Source organism: Manis javanica, chromosome 1, assembly GCF_040802235.1.
Source record: "Manis javanica isolate MJ-LG chromosome 1, MJ_LKY, whole genome shotgun sequence".
NCBI classification, from domain to species: domain Eukaryota; kingdom Metazoa; phylum Chordata; class Mammalia; order Pholidota; family Manidae; genus Manis; species Manis javanica.
In genome coordinates, this window is record NC_133156.1 from 18,990,352 (window position 1) to 19,003,557 (window position 13,206).

The 13,206-nt window shown below is 35.2% G+C and overlaps 1 protein-coding gene across 3 annotated transcripts in view; it reads left to right on the forward strand.

The window, feature by feature from the left end:
• NBEA (neurobeachin) overlaps positions 1-13,206 on the forward strand; it is a 547,470-nt gene that overhangs the window by 90,326 nt on the left and 443,938 nt on the right. For all 3 annotated transcript variants that reach the window (XM_073229196.1, XM_073229216.1, XM_073229206.1), the window contains exons 5-7: positions 2,818-2,939; positions 4,539-4,665; positions 13,016-13,135. In XM_073229196.1, coding sequence (XP_073085297.1) covers positions 2,818-2,939; positions 4,539-4,665; positions 13,016-13,135 — 369 coding nt within the window. The remainder of the gene's footprint in view (positions 1-2,817; positions 2,940-4,538; positions 4,666-13,015; positions 13,136-13,206) is intronic.

Here is a 13,206-nt window from a genome sequence, read left to right on the forward strand (position 1 = left end):
TGGAGTCCTGTAGTATCATTGGGCTCAATGAGGGACACCCAGTTTCGGTTACCAAATTCTGTAAGAGGAAATGTGAAGGCAGCTTAAATTAAAAGTCACGAAGGTAGTCCAAAGGACATGCCATTAACACCACAGGATTCGAAGGAACTATAAGGAATCTAGGAAATGGGTGATGAGATTAGGTACAAGTAATTTGGAAGTAAACGGGCCTGGCTTCCACATCAAGCAATACTATGCAGAGTTAGCTTTTATGCATTGATTAAGAGGAGAATATATGTATTAGTTAAAAAGAGTTGAAAGAATCTATGGGTGCTGTGTAAACTGTATGGAAGTGTGTGGTTGGTACATAGGTGAGATAGGAAATGAGGAGAACCCTACCCTCTAGAAATGGGGGATTTCAGGTACCTAAAACCTTTTTCTAACTGTTATACATTAAATTAAGAGAATGTCCTTGAGTTCAAGTAACTTCTTGTTGAAGAGAATGGCCATAATAAAGCCCCTTATTTATAGTGGAATTATTGGAAGTCCACAATGAAACTAAGGAAAATGCTATTCTAAAGCTTCTCAGGTGTTTGGTACCAGTGGTAGGTAGCAAGACCAAAGATTATTTCCCTATCACTCTAGTTTAGATTTTTCTTTTGTTAGATTTTCTTTTTGTCTGTTATATTTTGGCTCACTAGCGTTTGCAACTGTATGTGAGTGAGGGCTCTCTTAGACCCTATCATTATGATAATAACAAATGATCTCTTAGGCGACCCGTCTTTTTCTTGGTGAAAGACTAGGTCTGGAAAACTTGAAGGGCAGTTTGTCTCAAATTCATCTCTGCATCTCTAAGTTTAATGCAGTATTAAGTTCTAATTTAGGGCTCAGTCGACTGGATGATGAGAATGATGACCCAGAAAGTGCTGAGGCCATAGGTCGGGAATAAGATTGAAGGCGTCTGTGGAGTAATTTAGGAAAGGGGAAGGAGCAGGCTGCACTCCTCAGGGTTAACACTGTATTGAGCCCCTGCTGCTGATGTAAACGTGCGCTTGGATATGCTGGTCTCGGCAGAAGGTTGAAAACCAGTGCTAGTTGGGTTCCACAGGCACTAAAAACGAATTGACATATTTGTTAAGTACTGTGTTGACTATCATAGATTCATTTTACTATTCCATACCCTTAATACATTTGTCCCTACTTACCTTATTACTCTGAAGCAGCTATAGTAAGTGAAGGTGGGTTTAGTGAAACCTACAGAAGTACCAACCCGCAGTGAACTCGGACAGAATTCATTTTATTAGCAAACAAAAAAATAAAGTAAAAAATTTACCTTTTTAAAAAAATAAAAGAAAAGCTATTTTGACTGACTGCCTGGTTGCTTAAACATTCAAGTCTGGAAGGACATTGTATGGGAAAATTTACCTGCACTCACTCATCTTTAGGGTTTGAGTTTCATTTGAAGTCATGTAAGTGTGTGTGTGTGTGTGTGTGTGTGTGTGTTCTGTTTTTATTTTTACAGCAACACATAAATCTTTGCCTCTTTGAGATTTTTCACTGAACGAAAATGAATGTGTTTTGTCTTAAGTCACTATGCTGGGAGTATAAATTGTATTCCTTGCTCTTGAGGAATTCTTAATAGGTAGATAAAAAACAACTTGTTATAATAAACTACTATAGATTCAGTCACCACGTGCTCTGAGAAAACAATGAAAAGAGAAACTAAGGTGAGGTGAAGTCCAGGGAAGCTTCGCAGAAGGGTGACATACTAACCTAGTATTTGAGGAATAACTGGGGTTTTGTTGAAAGTGTTTTGGATGGAAGCAACATCATGTACAAAAAGGGGGAGTTGTAGTAGAAGAAGTGGAACAGCTGGTTTATTTAGGTGTATTTTGGACTGTGAGGTAAGGCAGGAGAAGACAGTGAGATTGAAAGGGCCTGTTGGAGCTGTGTTGTGTGTGTGTAGTCTCATGCAACCTGAAGAAATTTTAACTTTATTCTCTCTGCACAGGATTTTTAATATGGAAATTGTATGTTATATTTGAGAAAGGTTATTATAGCAATGTGAAAGATCTGTTTAGGGAACACATCAGTTATAAAATCATAATGGCTAATTATCTTGATATGAAGGAATTTGGGTACCTCATAGGAAGATAAATAAATCCACTCAGATGTTTCTTGACATCAAGTCAAGTAATCAACCACTTTCTCATTTTTTCCTTAGAATGGCTAGATTTTTTTACACCTATCACCAGTGGAGTACTGTATTACTCCTTTCCTACTTATGAGTAGATCTCAATCCTTTTTGATCATTAATTTGAACAGTTAAGTTTTCTGAATAATGTATCTCATGCTTTCCTCTCTTTTGTTTTAGTATTATAAGCATTATGAACATTACATCAATATTTCTATTTCTTCAATATTGATTCCATTAACATTCTCTAGCATAGGTGTTTTTGTATAGACATTCAACTTCCTTTAATGAAATGAAATATGAAAACATAGCACAAACCTTGGAAAACTGAAAGTTCTGAGGCATTGTGTATAAGGGACTGTCTGTTGGTGACGTGGGGGGAGGGGGGGAGCGTAGTCTGAAACCCAGTCTGTAGCCTAGAGATGAAAACTGCATTCACTGAGTACCTGAAAACTCGCTGCTTCCATAATCGACAAATAATATCAGTAGATCATTTCAGTAAGATAACAGTCTCTATTTTTATTTGTGATTGTCTGGCATTTATGCCTTCATTGCTTTTTAATCTGTAAAAACCGTGTTTGACTTTCGGTACTGTCACATTCTCTTTGGCTGATGCTTTTGTATCCGCTCTCATTGCTGTGCAGGCAATCGCGTTGCCTCCTATCGCGAAGTGGCCTTATCAGAATGGCTTCACCCTCAATACTTGGTTTCGCATGGATCCCTTAAATAACATTAATGTTGATAAGGATAAACCTTATCTTTATTGGTAAGTAATACATTTAATTTCAGTACTTTTGTCTTAAGTCTTTCAATTTTGTAAATATGTTACATAGGATCAAAACAACATTTTAGGTAGCATATATTTATGTTAGAACTATGAAGACACAAGTCAATTCATTTTATTTATTTATTTTTTGCTGTTGATGCTAGGCAACCTGCCTGATTATTATTATTATTATTATTATTTTACCAATTACGATTCAAGAGTCAAAGGTTACAGATCTTCTCTGTCCAGACTGTATCAGGATAGATAGTTGTGGGGCTCTTAGTAAAGATGCTGGTCTCTGATAAGGAGAGAAAAAATCAAACTCTTAACCAGAATTTGTTCACTTTGCCTTTTTACTTACTTTGTTCTCTGAGCATATTAAGATACACTTTTAAAATGTTAATAATAATTACCATGTAAGAAATTCTAATCAGAAGAGATGAATTATTTGGTAGATAACTAACAGAATTAATGTTGCTCAACTCAACACTGGTTGACCTACAAAGACTGAAAGCTTGGCAATTTTAGTTTATTAATCACACTAGTAAGAACATCAAACTTTCATTGACTGCTTTTCAACATTGTAAGTGCTACATGTTTATTAATTCACTGAATACTTGCAATGCTTTGGAATAAGACTGTCTGAGTTTAAGACCTGTCTTCACCACCTACTACTATTTATTCTATGGTTTGGTGTCTTGAACTGTAAAATGAGGGTAATAATAGTACCAGTCACATAGGATTCAATGAGAAAATCATGTCTTCAACTATAAAATGTGGATAATAATAGTACCAATTCCATAGGATTTAATGAGAAAATCTTAAAGTACTTTTTCTGTAATGATTGGCTCAGAAATATGAGTGCAGAAAAATGTAAGTTATTAATAGCTTGTAAACTGTATTACAAAAGATTATATATGGATAGTAATGAGAGGGACTTTTAAATAAACATCCAAAATTCCAAACATAAATGGGATTGAACTTCAGAACAGTCATTTTGGGAGATGATACATTTAACCACTATTTTTCAAAGCATTTATAATTTTTTTTATATTGAGCTCATAGGAGTTCATCTGGAATAAAGAACTATATTTTGTATTCCCATCTGTTTCTTTTTTTGGACCAAAAATGTGCTTCTTTTTGCTTGGTTACCTAAATTGTTTATCAAACTTGGCTGTGATTTTTTTTTTTTTTTTTTTTTTTTTTGGTAAATTGTATACTTTTTCAAAGGTACAATAGAATTAGCAAATTGCTTTGGAAAACATAATTGTATTTGCTAAATCCAAATGGCCCTTGAGGTCGATGAAATCTGCTTGGTAGGCTTCAGTTAACTATTTATTTATTTCTGTGTATGTGTGATACATGAAATGGAGAATTTAAAGAGTCTACGGTTGACTGTTTTCCCAATTTAAGTTTCTTCTTTTAGTTCTAAACATTATATTGTCTAGTCTTTATTTGGTTCATATAATACCACTTCTACTCTAGAGGGGAATGCATTTTTATTTTTATAATAACTTTTATATTATCATGTAATAATAATCTTTAGATATATGGTTTTTGGCATCAGGGAGTATTATACTATTCCAGTTTTCTTTACAGTTTTCGTACTAGCAAAGGAGTTGGTTACTCTGCTCATTTCGTTGGCAACTGTCTAATAGTCACATCTTTGAAGTCCAAAGGAAAAGGTTTTCAGCACTGTGTGAAATACGATTTTCAACCACGCAAGGTAGGTGTAAGTAAATAGGTCTGTTGAGAATGACACACTCTCACCGCTGTCTTAAATCTCACCAATCATGACTTCAGGAATACTTTTTTTTTAATGACTTCTAATGCTTTTCTCTTACCCTTGTCTGTAATTTTTTTTCTACTTTTATGTCCAACATTTAACAAATCAGGCTCTGGACCTCTTGAAGAGTGTCTCTCTTACTCCCACTCTCCCTCCCTGTGACCTGTCCCATGACATGCTTTCAGTAAATATTTATACTAAATAAGTTGTTTATATACATTGCTTATAATAACTGTTTATTATATTAGATGTTATTTATAATATATATGTATAGCATACAATAAATAGTATTTACTGAGTTCCAGACACTGTTGTAGGCATTGGAGATACGGAAGTGAACAAAACAGACATTCCTGCTTTTGTGGAGCCTACTTTTTAGGAATTTTTACTCAGTTTCATGGTAGCTTTTAACTCTTCTTTTCTTATGCTCTGTTCTTATATTCTTGTCTGCCTGTGAGATACTCTGGATGCCTTTCTGACTCCTGAGCCTCAGAATATATAACATTGAATGTACTGCTCCAGTGCCATGTCCACTCATGTCCTTAGGTTCCCTGTTCTGATTAAGAAGCTGACCATCTTCTAATAACAGGGACTTGAGTCATCCTTGTTCTTCATCCCTTTGTTTTTTTTTACTAAGATATCACTGATACACACTCTTATGAAGGTTTCACATGAAAAACATTGTGGTTACTACATTCACCCATATTACCAAGCCCTGCCACACCCCATGGCAGTCACTGCCCATCAGTGTAGTAAGATGCCACAGAGACCCTACTTGTCTTCTCTGTGCTACAATGTCTTCCCCATGATCCCCCCACACGATGTGTGCCAATCATAATTCCCCTGAATCCCCATCTCCCTCACCTCCTGCCCTCCCCCATCCTTCCCCTTTGGTAACCACTAGTCCCTTCTTGGAGTCTGTGATCTGCTGTTTTGCTCAGTTTTGCTTTGTTGTTTTACTCCACAAAATAAGGGAAATCATTTGGTACTTGTCTTTCTCTGCCTGGCTTATTTCACTGAGCATAATACCCTCTAGCTCCATCCATGTTGTTGCAAATGGTAGAATTTGTTTTCTTCTCATGGCTGAATAATACTCTGTTGTGTATATGTACCACATCTTCTTTATCCATTCATCTACTGATGGACACTTAGATTGCTTCCATATCTTGGTTATTGTAAATAGTGCTGCAATAAACATAGAGGTGCATATGTCTTTTTGAAACTGAGATATTGTTTTCTTCAGGTAAATTACTAGGAGTGGAATTCCTGGGTCAAATGCTATTTCTATTTTGAGTTTTCTGAGGAACCTCCATATTGCTTTCCACAATGGTTGAACTAATTTACATTCCCACCTGCAGTGCAGGAGGGTTCCCCTTTCTCCACATCCTCGCCAGCATTTGTTGTTCCTTGTCTTTTCAATGCTGGCCATCCCAACCAGGGTGGGGTGATATCTCATTGTGGTTTTAATTTGCATTTCCCTGATGATTAGTGATGTGGAACATCTTTTCATGTGCCTGTTGGCCATTTGAATTTCTTCTTTAGAGAAGTGTTTGTTCATATCCTCTGCCCATTTTTTAATCAGGTTATTTGCTTTTTGGGTGTTGAAGTATGTGAACTCTTTATATATATATATATATGTTGTTTATGAATGTATTCTCCCATACTGTAGGTTGCCTTTTTGTTCTGCTGATGGTGTCCTTTGCTGTACAGAAGCTTTTTAGCTTGATGTAGTCCCACTTGTTCATTTTTGCTTTTGTTTCTCTTGCCAGAGGAAATGTGTTCAGGAAAAAGTTGCTCATGTTTATATTCAAGAAATTTTTGTCTGTTTTCTTTGAAGAGTTTTATGGTTTCATAACTTACATTCAGGTCTTTGATCCATTTTGAGTTTACTTTTGTGTATGGGGTTAGACAGTGATCCAGTTTCATTCTCTTACATGGAGCTGTCTAATTTTCCAATACCAGTTGTTGAAGAGGCTGTCATTTCCCCATTGTATATCCATGGCTCTTTTATTGTATATTAATTGACCATATATGGCTGGGTTTATATCTGAGCTCTCAATTCCGTTCCATTGGTCTTTGGCTCTGTTCTTGTGCCAGTACCAAATTGTCTTGATTACTATGGCTTTGCAGAAGAGCTTGAAGTTGGGGAGCATAATCCCCCCAGCTTTGTTCTTCCTTCTCAGGATTGCTTTGGGTATTCAGGGTATTTTGTGTTTCCATATGAATTTTAGAACTATTTGTTCTGGTTCACTGAAGAAGGCCATTGGTGTTTTGATAGGAATTGTCTTGAATCTATAGATTGCTTTAGGCAGGATACCATTTTGACAATATTAGTTCTTCCTATCCATGAGCACAGGATGTATTTCCATTTATTGGTGTCCTCTTTAATTTCTCTCATGTGTCTTGTAGTTTTCAGGGTATAGGTCTTTCACCTCTTTTGTTAGGTTTATTCCTAGGTGTTTTTTTTTTATGCAATTGTGAATGTAATTGTTTCCCTCATTTTTCTTTCTGCTAGTTCATTCTTAGTATATATGGGAATGCAATAGATTTCTGTGTGTTGACTTTGTATCCTGTAACTTTGCTGAATTGTGTAATTAGTTCTAGTAGTGTTGGGGTAGATTCTATAGGGTTTTTTTATGTACAATATCATGTCATCTGCAAACAGTGACAGTTTAACTTCTTCCTTACCAATCTAGATGCCTTTCATTTCTTCGTGTGGTCTGATCGCTGCGGCTAGGATCTCCCTCCATCCCTTTTTGGTTGTTGTATAGTTCCGTTTTTAAGTCCTGTAATCTGTGCCTAATGTATCTGTCACCTTCTTAAACTTCTTCACCTGCTGCCCTCTTATTCTGGATCCTTGGTCTCTTCCTCTTCCGAACTATCCTGCACACTAATCTCGATTTATATTACTAATCATACTGTTTCGCTGCTCAAACTATTTGCTTCTCACTAACTACAGAGTAAATTAAAATTTTTAACCTAGTCCTTCATGATTTTATTTTTATTTTTTAGCTTTTCACTTATACCCTTTATTCTGGCAAAACTGAGCCAATACACACATTTCACTTCTTTATTTGCTCTTCTAATGTTCAATCTATGCATGAAATACATTGGCTTGTCTCTTCAGTCACAGCTCCAGGTCTTCAAATCCTGTCCCATTTCATACAACACCATTTCCATGGAACCATCCTGCAGTTTCTCTTGTTTCCTAGATATAGTCTCTCTCTCTAGCATGTTATTTCAGTGTTTCTTATGGTAATTATTAATTTTAAACCTTTATTACTCATTTAAATGTTCATTATTTGGTAACTAGATTGAAACCAAGGTATGTGTTGGAGTCTTCTTGGTATGTACCTGCTACGGAGTATTGAACTTTGTAGACTATCAATATGTTGGATAATTGAATAAGTATGACTTTTAACAACCAAAAAATCCCTTTTGTTTCTTAAAGGGCTGAGTTACATTTATCTGGACAGCTAATTTGTACTGAGCACTTGGTTTCCTAGTGGAGTGAAATGATAGTGGTACTGCTGTTGATAAAGTGAGAGGGCAGGCAGGGGGCTTGTGCCATTTCTTTCTTTGTAAGTTAAGTTTGACAATAGCCTTTTTCATGTGGCAGTAAGAAAGGTAGGCATGCCATTAAAGACTAAATAATTCAGGCTGTTGCTCTGTGCAGGCACTTAAATTCTTAAGCCTCTAGATGTGGTAGGTAATACAGAGACTTTTTTTGAGGGAGCTTCAGTTAATCCTAGTAGTCCTGAAACTTATTCCCTAAAATTGAAGGCTTCACTAATTTCCACTGCTTCAATAATGCTGGCTTCTAGGAAAATGGTGTTGTTCTATTCTTCATGCTTTGGCCCGTGCATTGTATCTTTGTTCAGTGTCCTCTACAATGTGGATATTCAGAGACCAAACTGAAAGCAATTTTTAGAAGTCTCTTCGAATGATAATAAAAGAAAACGCAGAGAAATGTGCAATTATATAATTAAATATAGAAGACATCATTCATTCATCATCAGTTGGGGTTTTCTAGAGAGATGTTTCTGCCTATTTACTAGGCTCCATCTTTGTGTCATAGCAACCAGCCACTGGAAAGTCCACAGTCTTAAAAAGCAAGGGACGAAAGTATAGGTTCGCATTCCCACATGTTTAAGGTCTGCTCCCCTTCCAGGTTCAGAAGTCCTCCTTGGAAATACGACAGTGAGGTTGTCCCCCTTCTTCAGGGCCACCCTACCCTCCACACAGGAATATTCACCCACAGCATATACCCTCTACACTGTTCCTTGTGCACAGCAGTATTTACCCACGGGAACAGCCATGACCGATGAGATGAACTCACATGTAGTAGAGGAAATGTCTTCATATGTTCTCTTTCTTTTCTTTTTTTGTTTTCTTCTTTACTTATGATCCCGTTTGTGTTTTGCCACATACTGAAGAAAATTTGGATGAGGTTTTCAATTATGTTTTTTTATTTTACATTAGTTTACTAGAAAGCTTTGCTTTATGTTTAAGGGATAGTAATCATTGCTTCTATTAAAGAATATCAATATAACAATCATTCATTAATATATACTTGGAAAGTAGCTTAAAAAGTTATGATTGTAAATAAATTTATATATTATAATGGAGGCTCTTTTTTCATGATGCTTATTTTTATGCAAATCCCATTGTTTGTCCAGAAATTCTGATTTCTTAGATTTGGGATGAGACCCAGAAAATAAATTGGGATAAACCTATTTATTTTCTCACTCCTTTTTTTTTTCTGTCTTTACGCTATTTCCTTATGAGAAATATATTCCCATTTTTAAAAGCTCTTTATATAGTAAGTCTAAGGGGTCTTGGTAGGAGCAGGGCCAGGGAGTGATACAGGTTTTAAAAAGAATTTCTGTAAAGATTTTCATGAACCTTGAAAGTCATTAATGTTTTTATTTTACTGTTAACATTATTCAAGATAGATTTATTCTTTTTCTCCCTTTCTGTAGTTTCCCAGGCAATGCCCTAGCTAAGATGTTATCCTTCCTAATAAGGGTTTAACTGGCTTTTCAAAAAGAAATATTTACATTAAAACTTTTGTATTCCTAGCTACACCACTTACCAGGTGTTTAACCTTGTGAAAATGGATGTAAACCATTAGCATATTACATAATATGTAATAAGTGCTCAGTCTATGTTAGCTACTCTTGAAATTGTGTAAATACCATGTTATGTTTTTCTTACGATTTTTAAATACAGTTTTTTTATTCTTGTTCCTGTTGGTGTCCATCTTGTATAGATTCATCTTTTCAGTCTTGAGCTAGCTGCAAGCCCCCGTATACACGCACAGTGAGAGCCTGCACACGTAGTCCTCAGTTTCGTACCATTGCCTTTACAGGTCGGTTGGGCTCTTGACTGAAAGAGTCCTTTGTCTGTTATCTGTAGAGTGTATGTATAGTGACATATCACAGAAGAGAAGGAGAAGGAGTAATTTTCCTCTAAATACTCTACCTTCACTGAAGTCAGTTCATTCATTCAACTATGCCTTTGTTTATTCACTCAGTTTTATCATATCTTAGTGTTATAACCAAAAGCAAACTCTTTCTAACTCCAGACCTGACTGGCTAATTAACAAGACAACTTTATGAATTATCTTGAGTTCATGGTACTACTACCCATTTAAGTGAAAAATGGGAAACCATCTTAGACCCTCCTTTTCTTTATCAGCACTCAGTCACTTCTGTTAATTAGTCTCCATCTCCCTTTTAAATTACTACTGCCTTCCTCTTAGCTCAGGCTGTTAAGGTTTTCTTACCTGAATCTTTGCAGTAGCTTTGAAGTTTATCCACATTTGCCTAATGGTCCCACTTCCTCACTGAGGCCAGTAATTTTCTTAAAGTATGGAGATGAACATTTCAATTTTTTGCTCAAAAATTCTGTAGTGATGCCACATTATGCATAAAACAAAGGCTGGTTGCAAATGCCTCCTAAAGTCTTTTCACGATCTTTCTTTTTCCCACTAAATGTAAACTCTGAGAGAAGTTCTGTCCAGTCTTCGGGCTGTCTGTGCCCTGCTGAGATTTCTCTTCCTGGCGTGTTTCTTTCCCCCTCGTCTGCTCAGCGCTTCCTGTTCGGCCTCAGCCTTAACTTCCATTTGACTCTCTGGCGAGGGTCTCCCTTAGCCTTCCATCTCCATTTGTCTTTCCTCAACCCTCTGCCCTCAGTCCTTGCTTCTGTTGATCCTGTATCTGTATTTTAGCTATTGTCCATTGTTTTAAAATTATTTTCATGTTTATTTCTCTAATGAAACCTCCTTGAGGGTATATAGGTTGTCTTTCTCTTCGGATGCCCGCACTCCGGTGGTACTGGCATGAAGTAGCTCTCAGTAAATTTGTGGAATGAATAAATGTCTCTGAAAAAAATCTCATCAGGGGGAAATTGTGGATAAAATAGAAATAGAAATTAAGTTAATGGTATCTTATGTATGGTTGTCAAATATGTATTAGAAATTTTCTTCACAGTGTTCATGCATTGTCTATTTTCTATAGTATTTACAATCACTTCACAAAGTAGACATTTTTATGGCCCCCTTTTTAGATATAGAAATAGATTCAGAAAGGTTAAATAATTTTTCAGAAGTCATAGAGCTAGTAACCTGGTAATTCAATTTATTTTTATGAATTTAAAATTCATCTTTCCAGTACACTAAAGAGCTCAATAAATATTTGTTGAATGAGTGCTTTTTTATATTAGGTTTATCAATAAGTATAATAATATATCTATTATTTATCTTAAAATTGTCTTTGGAAACAGAAAATCCTTTCCTATTTATAGACATTTATTTACTCAAAAATATATAGATTATATCTCCTGTGTTAGATGGCATTTTGGTTGAAAATTTTCAACCTTGATGAGGCTAATAGAATTAAATTTTAATTCTTATACAAGTAAACTGGTGTAATATTTTTTCCTTAAATTTATTTGAATCTCAGTTTCAGTGGCTTCATGATAATTTTGTAATATTTGGAAGCTTGAGTTGTTAAAAGACTAAAGATTTTCTTCTGATTTTAATTTGTACTAACATACGTGTTGATTTCTGATCAAGTGAAAGACTCCGTTTATGATAAATTAGAGTTAAAGATTAATGAAATAATTTTTTAAAAGATGTGTTTTAGGGATTAAGTGGTTAAACCTGACTTCTATTTTTTAAATAATTAAGGAACAAAGTTGTTTTGTATTTCTGCCTTCTGAGAGTAGTGCACTATGTTTATTTTCTAAATTGGTGAATGACTTTTGTTCAAATTATTTCATATTTCTTGAAATAAATATTTTACTTGTTGAGAATTGTTTTATAACTGTATATTTTTCGAAATACATTTGAAATAATTGAATAGTGCTTTTAAGTAATTGGAGAACAAAGTTTGTATTTTATATTTTTGTATTTTTTGGGGAAACTAGCCTAATTTCTCCCTGTTAACTGCTGAAGACATACTTGTTCAAGTATCTGTAAATAATCGTTTGTAATTTTCTGTATTTTAGGAAAATTTCTTCTGTATTCTCTGCTTTAGGCTATTAACTCTGAATAAAGATTGATCCACACATTGTTACAGAACTTAAACTATCCCACAACAAAACAATTAAAGTGCTTTTCGTTGATCCTAGTAACTTTTATAAAATGAGATCCTGGCATAAACTCATTCCTTGATTCTTAATGAAGAGTCACACATTAAGTTAAAAATGTAAAATTATTCCTGGATTTAGTAAATCTAAATTACCAAATGAAACCACAAAAATCTTACTGTAAATGTTAAAAAGTTCCTTTGAAAGGTCGTTCCTTAGCATGCAGTCCAATCCAAAGTAGAATCCTAGGTCATTCTTTCTCCGTTTACACTGTTTCCCTCCCTCCCCCGCCAGGCATAATCGTGATTTGTATTTCTGTACTGCTCTAATGTCTCTTTCACTTCATCGTGAATTTCAGGAGAAATGGACCTATGTCTGTCTGTTCAAACCTGGGTATTTGCAGTGCCTGTCTGCAATAATGTTATTAAGTGAATGAACACAAATATAATTTTGGTCCTTGGTATAGTGGAAGTATTATTCCAGTGCTTAGGGGTTCTAGGTCTGTATCACAAATTTACTCTTCATGAGTCACTTCTTTCATCTGCAGAATGAGAAATGGAAGGGAGTACTTGAGTAAATAGTAGTGGCTAATCCTTAATATTTCTACGAGCATTTTTTGTTGTGTGTTATTAATGTTATGATTGTTAGTAATAACTAAACATTACATACTGTTATCTTCAATTTTCTCTCATTTAAGTGGTACATGATCAGCATTGTCCACATTTACAATCGGTGGAGGAACAGTGAAATTCGGTGTTACGTCAATGGACAGCTAGTATCTTATGGTGACATGGCTTGGCACGTTAACACGAATGATGTAAGTTTTTGGTTTTTTTTTGATCTGTGTTTTAATATACTTGAGTGTATGATCATCACCGTTTAAACATG